The sequence below is a fragment of the Apodemus sylvaticus genome, chromosome 4 (genome assembly GCF_947179515.1).
Source record: "Apodemus sylvaticus chromosome 4, mApoSyl1.1, whole genome shotgun sequence".
NCBI lineage: Eukaryota > Metazoa > Chordata > Mammalia > Rodentia > Muridae > Apodemus > Apodemus sylvaticus.
The window spans coordinates 1820810-1834356 of record NC_067475.1 but is presented as its reverse complement, the minus strand read 5'-3'; the positions used below and the strand labels follow the sequence as shown (position 1 = coordinate 1834356).

General features: G+C 36.5%; 1 protein-coding gene across 1 annotated transcript in view; it reads right to left on the bottom strand.

The window, feature by feature from the left end:
* Positions 1-6815, bottom strand: part of Lrrc7 (leucine rich repeat containing 7) — a 412448-nt gene extending 405633 nt beyond the window's left edge. The window contains exon 1 of the mRNA XM_052178844.1: positions 6719-6815. Coding sequence (XP_052034804.1) covers positions 6719-6815 — 97 coding nt within the window. The remainder of the gene's footprint in view (positions 1-6718) is intronic.
* Between the last annotated feature and the right edge of the window lie 6732 nt (positions 6816-13547).

Genomic DNA, 13547 nt, shown 5'->3' with positions numbered 1-13547 from the left:
TTGTTAGGATTTTTTTTTAATTACAACTTGGGTGGTGAAAGTTTTGAAACATATCTGGAATACCCCAAGGTAGTATTAGGTTTTAGTAGCTGTTACTATTTCTAAAGTTTAAGAATGTTCAAGTTGTAAATAGAACATTATCAAACCTCCCTTTAATCTTATTTTTACATTGTGATAAAATAAGTAGTCAGTGGAATGTGTTGATTATGTGTATGCACATAGAAGTCAACTGAGCACAATTTCTAATCGATTCGTTGACACTATGTAACTGCAGCAAGAAGACAAGAAGAAGAGTGATGTTTAATAAGATTTTATAATTCACAATTAGAGGTAATCAGAAATCACTGAATACCTGTTTCCCATGAGTCTTTTTGCTGAAATTGTGTATATTGTGTATTTGATTTTGATGTACAGTTTATGTGATAGTCATCTTAGAAAGGTACCTTACCATGAGTCCTGGGAGGTCTGGTCCCCTCAGATGAATGCACAAAAATGAACTACTGAATGGAGGTGAGGCTTCACAAAGAAATAAGAACCTGATGAATAAAAAAAGAACACCTTTTCACCAGCACAGCTGAGATGAAGCTGAAGAGAGGACCAGAGCTCCAGAATCACTTTTTTGTTTGTTTTGCTATTTGAGATATGGTCTGACTATGTAGCTCAGGTTAGCCCATGGTTTGCTATTCTACTTTTATTTCCCTAGTGCTAAGATTTTGAGCTTTCCAAGGCTTTTTTTTTACCAGAGAAATCCTTGCCTGTATTGCATTCACATTCTGAACCATTTTTCCTCTATATATTGTGAGGCATCTAAGTTGTATTTATGTTTCAATTGTTGATTCACATTTAAAATCTATAATTCTTTTATTAGATATATGCTTTATTTACATTTCAAATATTATCCCCTTTCCTTGTTTCCCCTCTGAAAACCCCCTATCCCCTCCTCCACCCCCCTGCTCATCAACCCACCCACTTCTCACTTTCTTGACCTGGCATTCCCCTATACTGGGGCATCAAGTCTTCACAGAATAAATAGCCTTTCCTCTCATTGATGTCTGAAAAGGCCATCCTCTGCTACATATGTAGCTGGAGCCATGGGTCCTTCCATGTGTACTCTTTGGTTGGTGTTTTAGTCCCTGGGAGCTCTCAGGGTACTGGTTGATTCATATTTTTGCTTCTCCTATGGGGCCGCAAACTCCTTTAACTCCTTGGGTCCTTTCTCTAGCTCCTCCATTGGGGACCCTGTGCTCAGTCCATTGGTTGGCTGTGAGCATCAACTTCTGTATTTGTTAGGCACTGTCAGAGTCTCTCAGGAGACAGCTATATCAGGCTCCTGTCAGCTAGCACTTATTGGCATTTGCAATAGTGTCTGGGTTTAGTCATTGTTTATGGGATGAATCCCCAGGTGGGACAGTCTCTAAATGACCTTTCCTTTAGTCTCTGCTCCACACTTTGTCTCTGAATCTCCTCCCATGGGTAGTTTGATCCCCCTTCTAAGAAGGACGGGGAGAATCTCAAGATTTGAAGAGGGTATGGCAGACATGGGTTTCGGTTTGTAGAGTCTGTATTGTTGGAATAGCTGAGATGTATTAAACCAACAACTGAACTAATGGAGAAGTATCAATTGTGAATCATATGATTATGGGACTAGCTGATAGACACTGTGATGAGATGGTCTGTGGTGGAAAGAAGACTTCACACTATTTCTAGAAACTAGTATTTATAGCTGGAAATAAATGAGTGTATAAGAGAGTAACCTAAAATACTGGAAGAAAACTAAGAAAGCTTTATACTATGGTAGTCATGACCAGACGAACATCTGTGTTAATCTGTTCCTTTTGTAATAAGCTATGGTAAGCTTCAAGAATCACCAAAAGAAGAATGCATTTTTTACAGTTATGAAATCAAGGTGTGGCTGATTTGGGATTATGAAAAGGACCATTTTATGTTTCATGAAGGTTCTTTCTCTGCATGTATTCAGAGCACAAAAAGGTTGAAGAGAGACTCCTCTGAGAGGTCCTTTTATGAGGTAATAAATTCCATTTACAATGATTCTCAACTGACCATTAAACTCTGTCTCAAAGCGTGCCGCCTACCATTATCCCTCAGTAATCATATTTTAACAAATGAATTTTGGAAGAATGTAATTGCTGAAATTATTTATTTTTTTTAAAATAAGCATTTAAAATACTTGGTGAGTTTAGCAAATGACAAAGTAGAACTCTAAGATTGTGTAGTGAATGTCATTACATCTTCTGATTTTTTTAAAAACATAAACTATTTCTACAAATACAGAAAACTGTGACCTTCCTCTAGATGAGAATATGGCAAAGATACATTGGCACTATGGATCCAATAAAATTATTTTGAATTAATAAAAAAGGAGATTATCTTGGGTGGTTCTGGATTAAACAGGTGAAAAGGCTGAAAACAGAGGCAAGAGTCTAACTGGGCAAAAGGAAAAAAAGCACCCATATTTAGAGTGTTAGCTGCAACCTAATCTAAAGTCCCTCAGATGTCAGTGAGCAAAAAGAAAGGGCAGCTGGTTATCAACTCTATAGGATATAAATTCTACCATCAGGTGGAAATCATTTACAAATAGATCCATCCCAAACTAAGCTTCTGGTAAGACCCAAACTGACAACCTAGGAGTAAACTCTTGTCTCACAATTGAGAGATAATAAATGACAACTTAAGCTAATAGATTTATTGCAGCTGGTGAAATGGAGACAGAAAATCTTTACAGCAGCGTGAAGATGTTATTGATGATCTGAGTGGTAGCTGTCCTTGTGGAGTGACAGGTTGGAGGCCCCCTCCGGGGTTGTTTGAAGGAGCAAGTGTGAAGCAAGCAAATGGGCCTGCCACAGATGGCTCTTTGGGGGAGATCATTGGGGAAGAACATAAACATGTAATTTTAGCTGATTGAGGATATAGTTTTAAGGACATATATTTATTTGACTTTTTAAAATGTGGACTAACTTGTCTATGTCTAAAATTTGGTTTTTACAGAATTAACTTCTTTTTTTTTCCTGTATGTCTGCTCAGCCTTGCTAGATGCAGCACAGCTAGGTAAAAATAATATTTAAAAACTAGCTAACAGTATCTAGTGACCCAGTGTTGATTTCAATATTGAAAACAGTATAAAAAATTAGAACTTACAAATATAGCATAAAATATGCCATTTATTAAAGCCTTCCACAAAAAGATCCTGACATCTTAACAGAGCTCCACATTCCTCTCTGTTCTTCTAGGAGGTAGATGATTCGCCTGGATCTTCTATGATTCTGCTTATCTGATGTGACAGCTTTCCTTGGGAAGTGAGCAGAAGTTGTAGGTTGGACTCTAGGGTGAATGTGTGCATTCAAAAGATGTAACTGCACCCTATGTTAGGTGTATTGCTGGATAACATGAATTAGAGTCTAGCGGTTGCAAGGTCAGCTTGATACTACCTCTGTGGAACCTGTAGTGCACTGTACATTATTTTTTCTATAAAATGAATAATATGAATTTTCAGGTTTTGGCATTTCATTGTTTTGGAAGCTAGAAGGTCATAAATTTTTAGGTAATTTTCATTTTTGATATAAAAATATTCTCTTGTTTATGTTTGATCTTTTGCTATGTATTATAGTGCTAAATATGGACCCCCCAAGACCTGGTTGCCCCCAGGGATGAGAATCTGCACATAGACCCAAGTGACACTATGTAACTTGACCCCCAAGTTATCCCTGATTGGTGAATGAAATTGTGTACAGCCTATCTCTGGCCAAGAGATTGGTGGAATTTTTGGTTCCTGGGATTAGAAAAAAAGGCAGGGACCAGGAAGAGAGGGATAAAGGAAGTAGGTAAAGATAGAAGTTGCTATGGGATAGATGAGTTATGAAAACATGGTCATGAGTGTTGGCCAATTGGAGTTTATGGCAAGCTAAATGGAAAATAGCAAGTTGTATGGGGTTATTGACAGGGAAGTAGATTCTAGGAGCTAAGAAGGTAGATATCTGCTCAGCTCTACTGCATTAAAGGCTTATAAACATAAAGGTTGTATTTCTTTTATTCGGGAACTGAATGATCAAAGTACAAATCCCAAATTTGAGATTAAATATATACTATAACTTTCTATTTTCCTCAAACAGAAGATTAATTTGGTATAAGATCATAATATTAGCAAGCTAAAAGAGACAAAGTTAGAGGGAGGGAAAGAAATCAAGAGGCTGAAAAAAACTTTGTATGTCCCAGGTTCTGTGAAACACACTTAACATAAATATTTATCTTCTTACAATAATTCTGTAAAGCATTCAGGCATGACTCAGTATTACTTTTACTTTAGAAGTGTATCAATAGAGTTCTTTACAAAAATTATACACAGCATACTGCAGTCAGTTAATGTGACGTGTTGTGTTAGAGAATAGACCTTCTCACATGCTTCTAAAATTAATAAAGTATCATAGTGTTTGTTGCTACTGTTAAAAAAGATGGTGTCTTTTTCTCAGGAGTTAATGCTTCCCTATCAGAGCACAGAGGGGACTTCCCATTATATTAACTAATGGGCAACGTGGATACACATACAATTTCATGTGAGGGCTTCCAGCAGTACTAACTTTCTTAGATACATGTGAAATATGCATAGTCAATATATATAGTTTATACCAGAAAGAAATGAGGCTTATTGTTTTTAAGTATGAAATATATCTATTGACATCTCCATCATCATTAGTCTTGTGTGTTTGATGGCTTAATCTCATCTGCCATCAATCACTTGCTTGGATGGTGGCTTTCATGCTTACCCTTGCATCACAGTAACATGGCTTTTTAAAGTATAGATCACTACTCTTGTCTGAAGAGATATTTAATTCAGCAAGTTTGCCCACAAGCCTTTGAATCTGCACATCTAATGAGTTCTCAGGTGATTCATCTGCTGTTGGCTTAGATGCCATAATTTAAGCATCACTTTTTCAGACAGGAGTTCAAATCTTTCCCAAGACATCTGGAATGGCTGGCTCATTATGCCAGCATTGAGAAGGCTGAGACAAGAGGCCAGTCTGGGTTATCAAGTGAGATTTTGTCTTAAAGAACAAAACCACATAGATAAACAAATTCTTTTTCTTATGAAGAACTAGGCAGTGGACTTTGGCTCTGCTCTGTGGAACATTTGGCCTAAGTCATTACTGCTGAGTCTTTCTGTGTAGGCAAAAGTAATTCTGCAGAACATCTAAACAAATATGCAATGCCAATGTTTCCATAAAGTTGTATGTACAAAAATAGTCATTAGGATGAATACCATGGTAAACTGCAGTTGAGTAAACATTGGCCTATATAATTTGCTAAAAGAGTACTCATGGAAAAATCACTATATATTAAACACCAACTACCTGGGAACCATCTATCAGTGTATCCACATATCTTCCAAGTTTTTAAGTTAAATGTATAAGCCTATAACAGAGATGTAGATGAGGTGTTGAACCATAAAAGAGGAAAAATCCCAATGATTCCTATGAATTCAGTACCAGAGATAATAGTTAAAAGCTAAGGTCTTCATAAGTACTTTTTCCTGAATAGCACCTTCACTTTCACATTTTAGTTTTTATTGAATATTGTTTATAGAGTTAAGAGACATAAATTCACATGTGAAAGATCAACACTCTTGTGAATGACATAGAAGTTACTGCAAAAAAAGTATTTCTTGATGTTACTACACAACACACAGTATAAGTACTTCACTTGCTGAGTATGTGGGCAGTGTACTTGACTTTACTCACACTTCAAACTATTTTAAAATCCACATGTAAAGTTAATAATCTACTGTGCCATCTATGTCTGTGTAGCTCAGCATTAACTTTATAGTTAAGAAATGTAAGTTCTTAAAATTGGACAAAATTCAGATGAATGTTTGTCATAATGGAACATAATTTAGTACGCTGAAAATAACTCCATGCAAATACCACAAGAAAAGTTAGTATCATGAGTCATCTGACAAACTTCAAATGCAAATAGCATGTCAAAAGTCTCCAACAATCTGTTATATGCTATGGAATATAAATATTTAAATGAAGTCTCAGTAGATGACTACACATTCTAATATAAAATAATTTGAGGCTGGATTAAAGTGTCTTTACAGTGTCACTTATAAAATCTATCTTTCAAAACATTTTACTAAATTCCATTAAATCAAATATTTCAGTTTGACAAATGGGTCTGCATTTACCCTTAGGCATTTAATTCTCTAGTAACAGTGTTTTTCAAAGACTGTGGCATTTTACGGAAGAAAAAAATGTTCAAAAGAGGACTGTAATGCAAAGGAAACTGTAAAATGTTGATTTTAAGCACATTTTATAAGGTTCTTTACCTCAGGACATTAGTATGTATAACATATAGTGATTTTGAAAGATTTAGAGTACTGTGTGGACTTTTCTGTTCTCATTTAACACAAAATTCATATGCCATGAAAAGTTGTTAAAGTACCAGAGGATGCTTGTGGCACTTGTATTTGTTATAATTAAAAAAATCAAGTCAATATAACATATTTATTGAATATATCTCTGAATTGCCTGAACTTTTTAAAGTGAACCTGTTCTCTCTCTCTCTCTCTCTCTCTCTCTCTCTCTCTCTCTCTCTCTTTCTTTCTTTCTTTCTCTTTCTTTTTTCTTTGTCTTTATTCTTTCTTTTTTTGTGTGCCACTCACCAAGATTCTACCTATAACATGGTTAATCTGATTAGACATACTTACACTCCTCTTCAGGCCTCTTCCGAAGTGCTGCACGTGCCTCCTTACAAGGACTTCTCTGATATTGTGGGGGATTCCTTCCCCGTATTAGGCTCTCCATCCTATAAGACAAAAGACCAAGAGTGTTTTAATACCTGAATCTTGGTTGATAATGGAAACATCAAATTGGAGATTAAATACTGATAGAAGCTTTGCACCCCACTCTGTACCACCTTGTCACCTTATTTAACAAATAAGGATTTATTTAACTAATAAGGTGACAAGGGAGCATAGCACATGGTAAGCTGGAGAGTGTTTGGTCTTTAAAAGCTATATTGATTTAAAATGTTAAAAACATCAGGTGGAACTAGAGAGACAGCTTAGTAATGCCAGTGCTTGCCCTATAAGCACAAGGACTTGAATTTGATCTCCAAAAACTATGTAAAAATGTTAGGTGTGGTTGCATGCTCTTGTAATTCCTGTGCTGGGGAAGCAGACAGATGGATCCTGTCAGATTGCTGGCCAGCCAGCAAAATCTACTCAATAAGTTTCAGGACAGAAGTCTTGTATCAAATACACAAAGAAGATTAAGTAATGGCAGCACACTTTGTCTTCTGGCATCCACATGTGTGTGCACATATATGTATGTAGACACACACACACACACACACACACAAACACGCTCACTATACCATGTGGACAAAGCCCATGCACAGTCTAGTAAGAGTCTGTTAAGAATGAATTTTTTTCCTTACTCCAACATGAAAGTATTTGGAAGTAATTAGATTTAGAAGTAGATGTAGAGGATGCTATAACGGTGGTGTCTTCATAGCAGGATCACTGTCCTCCTAAGTTTTAGAGAAAGAACAGAGATCTCTTTCTCTTCCATTACAAGCCCAGTGAGAAGACTGTCATCAGAAAGGCCTTGCCTCAAAGCAAAACTACCTGCACCATGACCTTGGATTTCTCAGCCTCAAAATAATGAATTGTACATACCTATCATTTAGCTATTATGTCTGTGATAATTTATCAGACATCCAAATTAGTCCAAAGTGAAACTATTAAAAAAGAGTAATCACTTGAAAATAAAATCATTTGTAAAAAGTCTAAAGTCATCCTTTAGGAAAAAGAATATGTCCTGAACACCTTAGAGAATAGTCTTCAGGAGTGGACTTTCTACATCTTTCCATGCTACTGGGTGAATCTGAAAGGATTTCTTTATTATTAGTAGTACTAGTATTTTACTCCTCTTCCTATTATTTTATTAATAGTAGCAATAATTATTACCATGTATACATACTAATGTACTTGTGTAGATGTCTATAAAGTATAAGAAAATGGCCAGGCAGTGGTGGCGCACGCCTTTGATCCCAGCACTTGGGAGGCAGAGGCAGGCCAATTTCTGAGTTTCTAGGCCAGCCTGGTCTACAGAGTGAGTTCTAGGACAGCCAGGGCTACACAGAGAAACCCTGTCTGGAAAAACAAAACAAAACAAAAAGAAAATGTTTCAGAATATGCAATTATAACTTGAAACTTAGCTCCATTTGAAATTTACTTTAGGTGAGGAATAGTTATTGATCTTAAAATAATGATGGTACTATGGCAAAAACATAAGGGGGACCTGAAGGATTTAAGATACAGTTTGTCAGAGACTGAAGGAGAGGCCATCCAGAGACTGCCCCACCTGGGGATACAACCCATATACAGTCACCAAACACAGACAGTATTGTGGATGCCAAGAAGTACATGCTGACAGGAACCTGAAAGAACTGTCTCCTGAAAAATACAGGAGCCTGAATCCAGAGCCTGACAAATACAGAGGCAGATGCTTGCAGCCAACCATTGTACTGCACACGGGGTCCCCAATGGAAGAGTGAGAGAAAGGACTAAAGGAGCTGAAGGGGTTTGCAACCGCTTAGGAAGAACAATAGCAACCAATCAGAACTCCCAGGGTCTGAACCACCAACCAAAAAGTACACGTGGAGGAACCCATGGCTCCAGCCACATATGTAGCAGAGGATGGCCTTGTTGGGCATCAATGGGAGGAGAGGCCCTTGGTCCTGTGAAGGCTCAATGTCCCAGTGTAGGAGAATGGGAGGGTGGGGAGGTGGGAGTGGGTGGGTGGTTGAGGGAATATCCTCATAGAAGCAGGGAGAGGGAGGATGGGATTGAGAGTATGCGGGGGAAATTGGGAGAGGGAATGACATTTGAAATGTAAATAAACAAAATATCCAATAAAAATTATTTGATTGTAATACTAAAAATATTTTTCACAAAAATATATATAAATAACAAGGATATATAAATAATATATGAACAATTTTATGTACATATATATAATAACATTATCAACATTACAAGCATTAAGTTTTCTTTTTCACTTTTTTTTTTTTTTGCTTTTTTTTCAAGACAGGGTTTCCCTGTGTAGCCCTGGCTGTCCTGGAACTCACTTTGTAGACCAGGCTGGCCTTGAACTCAGAAATCTGCCTGCCTCTGCCTCCCAAGTGCTGGGATTAAAGGTGTGCGCCACCACCACCTGACTCCATTTTCTTTTTCATGATCATGATTACAATGATCAATTTTAATACAAACATATTTCATGTTCTTATTTCTAAATTGCTTTATTATTATGTTACTAAATAAATACTTCTTATGTTTTTTTTTAAGATACAATGTGCTTGTTTCTTGAAAGAGAATCCTAACTTTTGCCATGAGGCTTATATATGAAAATGAAACTTACCCAGTTTTTCAGTTTCTGACTCTTGAGTCAATTCAATATACAATTTTGATAATTTGATTGAGAAAATGTATCAATTTCCATGACACTCTAATGATAATTTAAGTGAATATCCACCAGTATTTATAAATTCAATGTACTAAAATGAAGCAACTACAATTTGCATTTGCAATGTCTCTATAAATGTGTAAAAGTATTTTTCTAATGTTGGGGATTTAACATGGGTCTTAAATGTAGTAGGTAAATATTCTACCTTGGCCCTTGTGTAGTTTTTTTTTTAAAAACCAGTTTTTCTTACCATAACTAAATTCTGATATAAAACAAGAAGTTATCCATGTTGGAATATGTGTAAACCACTTTTGAGAAAACTATTGTTTTTTTTCTTAATATCTCTATTATGTGAGAACAGAAATTCATTCCCACATAACTATGATGGGGAATATATTTCAAGATTCAGAGAGTTTGCACTTGAATAGTTGCAGTTGGCATACAAGGACCTAGTTGCCAGAGGTTGCATTTTGGGCACACCAAACACCTATGTCAGAAGATAGGCAATGTTAGGAGTAAAGCTTGGGTGAGATGGGGTGGGCTTCATGCTGACTGCTGACTGGGGGCCATGTCTTACAGGATGGCATCAGGGAACCTTGTTCACACAGTCTGTGTTGGTTCAGTTTTTCATCAGTAAAGTGATACTGTTCTAGTATATTTTTGTGAGGATCGGATACATCAACATAGATGAGGTGGTTTATGATATGTGACAGGGCAACAGGGCAGGTAAAGGAATGGTTCTGAATAGAAATCTTGACAAATAGAAACGAAACTATAAAATAACACTTTTGTGTCTATTGTGCTTGTAAAAATGTCAACACTTCCGTTCATTCAGAAGAGAAAAGAAACATTTGGCCTTGTGGAGAAAAATATCTGAGGAAGGAAATGTTTTAGTCATTGTGGAAACAGAAAACACCCACATCCATTGGAGATACCTAAATTAAACTGCTTCAAGATTCCATTTTACCTCAGTCAGAAGGACCACAACAAAAAGGCAGAGTGTAACAAATTCTGGAGAGAATGTGGAAAAAGGAATCTTTAATCAACATTGGCTGGAATGCAGACTGGAGAAGTCATTATAAAAATCAGTGTGTATGCGTTTCTTCAAAAAACTAAAAGTAGAACACCTATATGACCTGGCTAAGCCATTCCTGGAATAAAGCATTGGGCCTCCACATCCCACCACAGAGAATGCATCCCCATATCATTATTATTCACAATACCAGGAAATGGAGTCAGACTAGATGACCATAACTGACAAATAGATAATGAAAATATGGTTGATACACTCAATGGAATTTCATTCTGCTGTAAAAAAATAAAGTTTACAGGAAGATGGATAAACCAAATCATACCAAATCGTACTTCATCTAGTTTTTAATTTCTAGGCAAATATATTCATACATGAATGAACAATGCTAATATTAATGACCAGAAAATTAGAAAGGTCCCATAGAGGAAGAAAGAAAGTTATGGGACTGGTAGAAGACATGTGATAATAGAATGGGATTAGGATTACTGGGGCTAGAAGGGTATAAACAGGGCCCAGACAGGAAGATGGCGAGAGAGAGAATCAATCAAAACCATATACATACAAAAAGGAAGAAACCTGAAACAACCATATATAATAAATGCCAGCTTTCAGAGATGAAAAATGTTAATATAGTGTACTTCAATTAATCAGTTCATTTAAGAGAGGACAAATAAAAATCTAAGAATACTTGCATGAATAAAATGTCCTGCTATCCATATAGTATTTAAAGAGCTAAATACCTTTTTATTTTTCATTTTATTTGACATTTCAAAATTTAGAACTATTCTCTAACCAGAGGAATACTAAGGAAGCATCTATAATATTTCACAATTTACCCAGTTCATTCAATATCCAGTGAAATGTCCAGAAGGAACATTTTTAAAGTGAGTATGTGAAGTCTTAGAGTTTCTCAGTTACTTACTCATAGCTACACAGGCTGTGGAAGATGTAGCCTGTCTTTCCTGGCCTTTGCTGTCTGATTTTACCTCATTATTCTATGTCCATGATTATATGGAAAAAGTAAGCCTATTATTCTACTGATTAAAGTACCATTAATTGATGTAAAAATCCTTCATAAACACAAAATTTATACTAGCTGTATACTGATGTATGAAAGTTTAATGTATAAGCTCCTCATCAGATCAAACAACAATATATAAACATACATATTTGTTTGTTAATATGTAATAATATTCCATGTTATGTTTTGATTGTTGTCCTGGTGTCACTTGATGTCTGCTTAATTCAGTGATATTTTATCTTCAAGAACTACTAAAAAGTTAACTGGAGCCAAAGAAATGTCCTATAAATTATGTACATCACACAGTAATGGAAGCAAACATTGAAAGCATTAAAATTCTTTCATTCTTCAGAACTGTAAATGTTGTGCCCACTGAGAGACTTGCACTCATGTCCACAATGTTATATAACTGACACTCCAGCCTTCTGGAGATCACACTGATATTTATGCAAACTCTTCAACCAGTGCAAATTGTGGTACATGGTGTACATTATATGGCCAAAGTTACCAAGGCTGGAACCTTGGAATACTCCAGTACTCTGCAAAGGAACTGTCTCATCTATTTTTTAGCTTGGTATGTTACCAGTGGGGTGTGTTAATAGCTCCATTTATCCAATGAGAGATGAAGTGTGATGACCACAGAGTAGGCATCTATAAAATGTGCCCCCACATGTCTTTTTACTGAGAAATATGAACATCCATGTAAATTTCAAACAGCATGAGTAGGAATTTGTAATATGTAAGCAAAAGATGTCTACAACCTGTTTGATGTCTCCCTAAAGCCTGTTGGATGTCTCTCTAATGTAGCCAAGTGTCAATCAGTTGAGAAACTTCAAACAATCCCTCACCTTATTCCAAAGCTAAAGATGCTCACTGAAGATTTAGTTATTGAAGTCAGTTTCTTAAAGGTACTGTTCAGTGTTTGAGAATTCCTAAAAACCTCAAATACATATTTAGAAATGCAAGGAGGAAGTTTAATGGATTTACTTAGTTGATAAAGTCATTCACCAATAAAGAAGTGTGGCACAAGGCCCAGAACAAGTCTACAGTTAGTATGGATGCCATAAGAATGAAGAACGGCTAAAGAGACAGCAAGCCCTTGCCACATTGCCTGCTGATCCATCAGAGGAGCTAGAGATTAAAAGTCTGGTGATTACAGAGTAAAGTGATTTCTGATCCATTATCTGTCATGACCATTTCTTTTTTTGGGGGGGGGGGGTTGGATTTGTTTTTTCAAGACAGGGTTTCCTCTGTATAGCCCTGGCTGTCCTGGAACTCACTCTGTAGACCAGGCTGACTTAGAACTCAGAAATCTGCCTGCCTCTGCCTCCCAGAGTGCTGGGATTACAGGCGTGCACCGCCACCACCCAGCTGTCATGACCATTTCATTCTGACTAGCTTCTCTCTTAGAGATGACATCAAGTGATTTGTTTATGGTAACACATTTAGATCCAGTCTGTCTCCCTTTAATGTGGCTTTTGCTATATAAGTTTCTGAGAGAATAGGAATGTAGGACAGTTGTGCTGGCTATGCACAGCCACTGTGGATTTTAAACTGACTAGTGTTACAGAGGAACTAAAATTGGGATTTAATAATTATTTTGACTCTTAGTTTATTATAATGGGAATTTCAATAACTACACCTAGCTATAGCTTTTCAGATTAGCATGTCTGGAAGTATTTAATCATCACAAAAGCACTGAAAATACCCATTTCAGTCACTTTTCTATAGATACAATAAAAGAACATTACCAAAAGCAACTTGGGGAGGAAAGGTCTTAGTTCAGTTTATAGTTTCACCTCTCAGTCTGTCTTTAAAGGAAGTCAGGGCAAGAGCTCCAGGCAGGAATATGGAGGTAGGAACTGAAGCAGAGACTATGAAGGAATCATTCTTATTGACTTGCTCTTCGTGGTTTATTCCATTCACTTTTTTTGTAGCACTCAGTACTACCAGCCAAGTGGTAGCACTACCCACAATGGGCTGTAAACTTTTATATCAATTATCAACTAAGAAA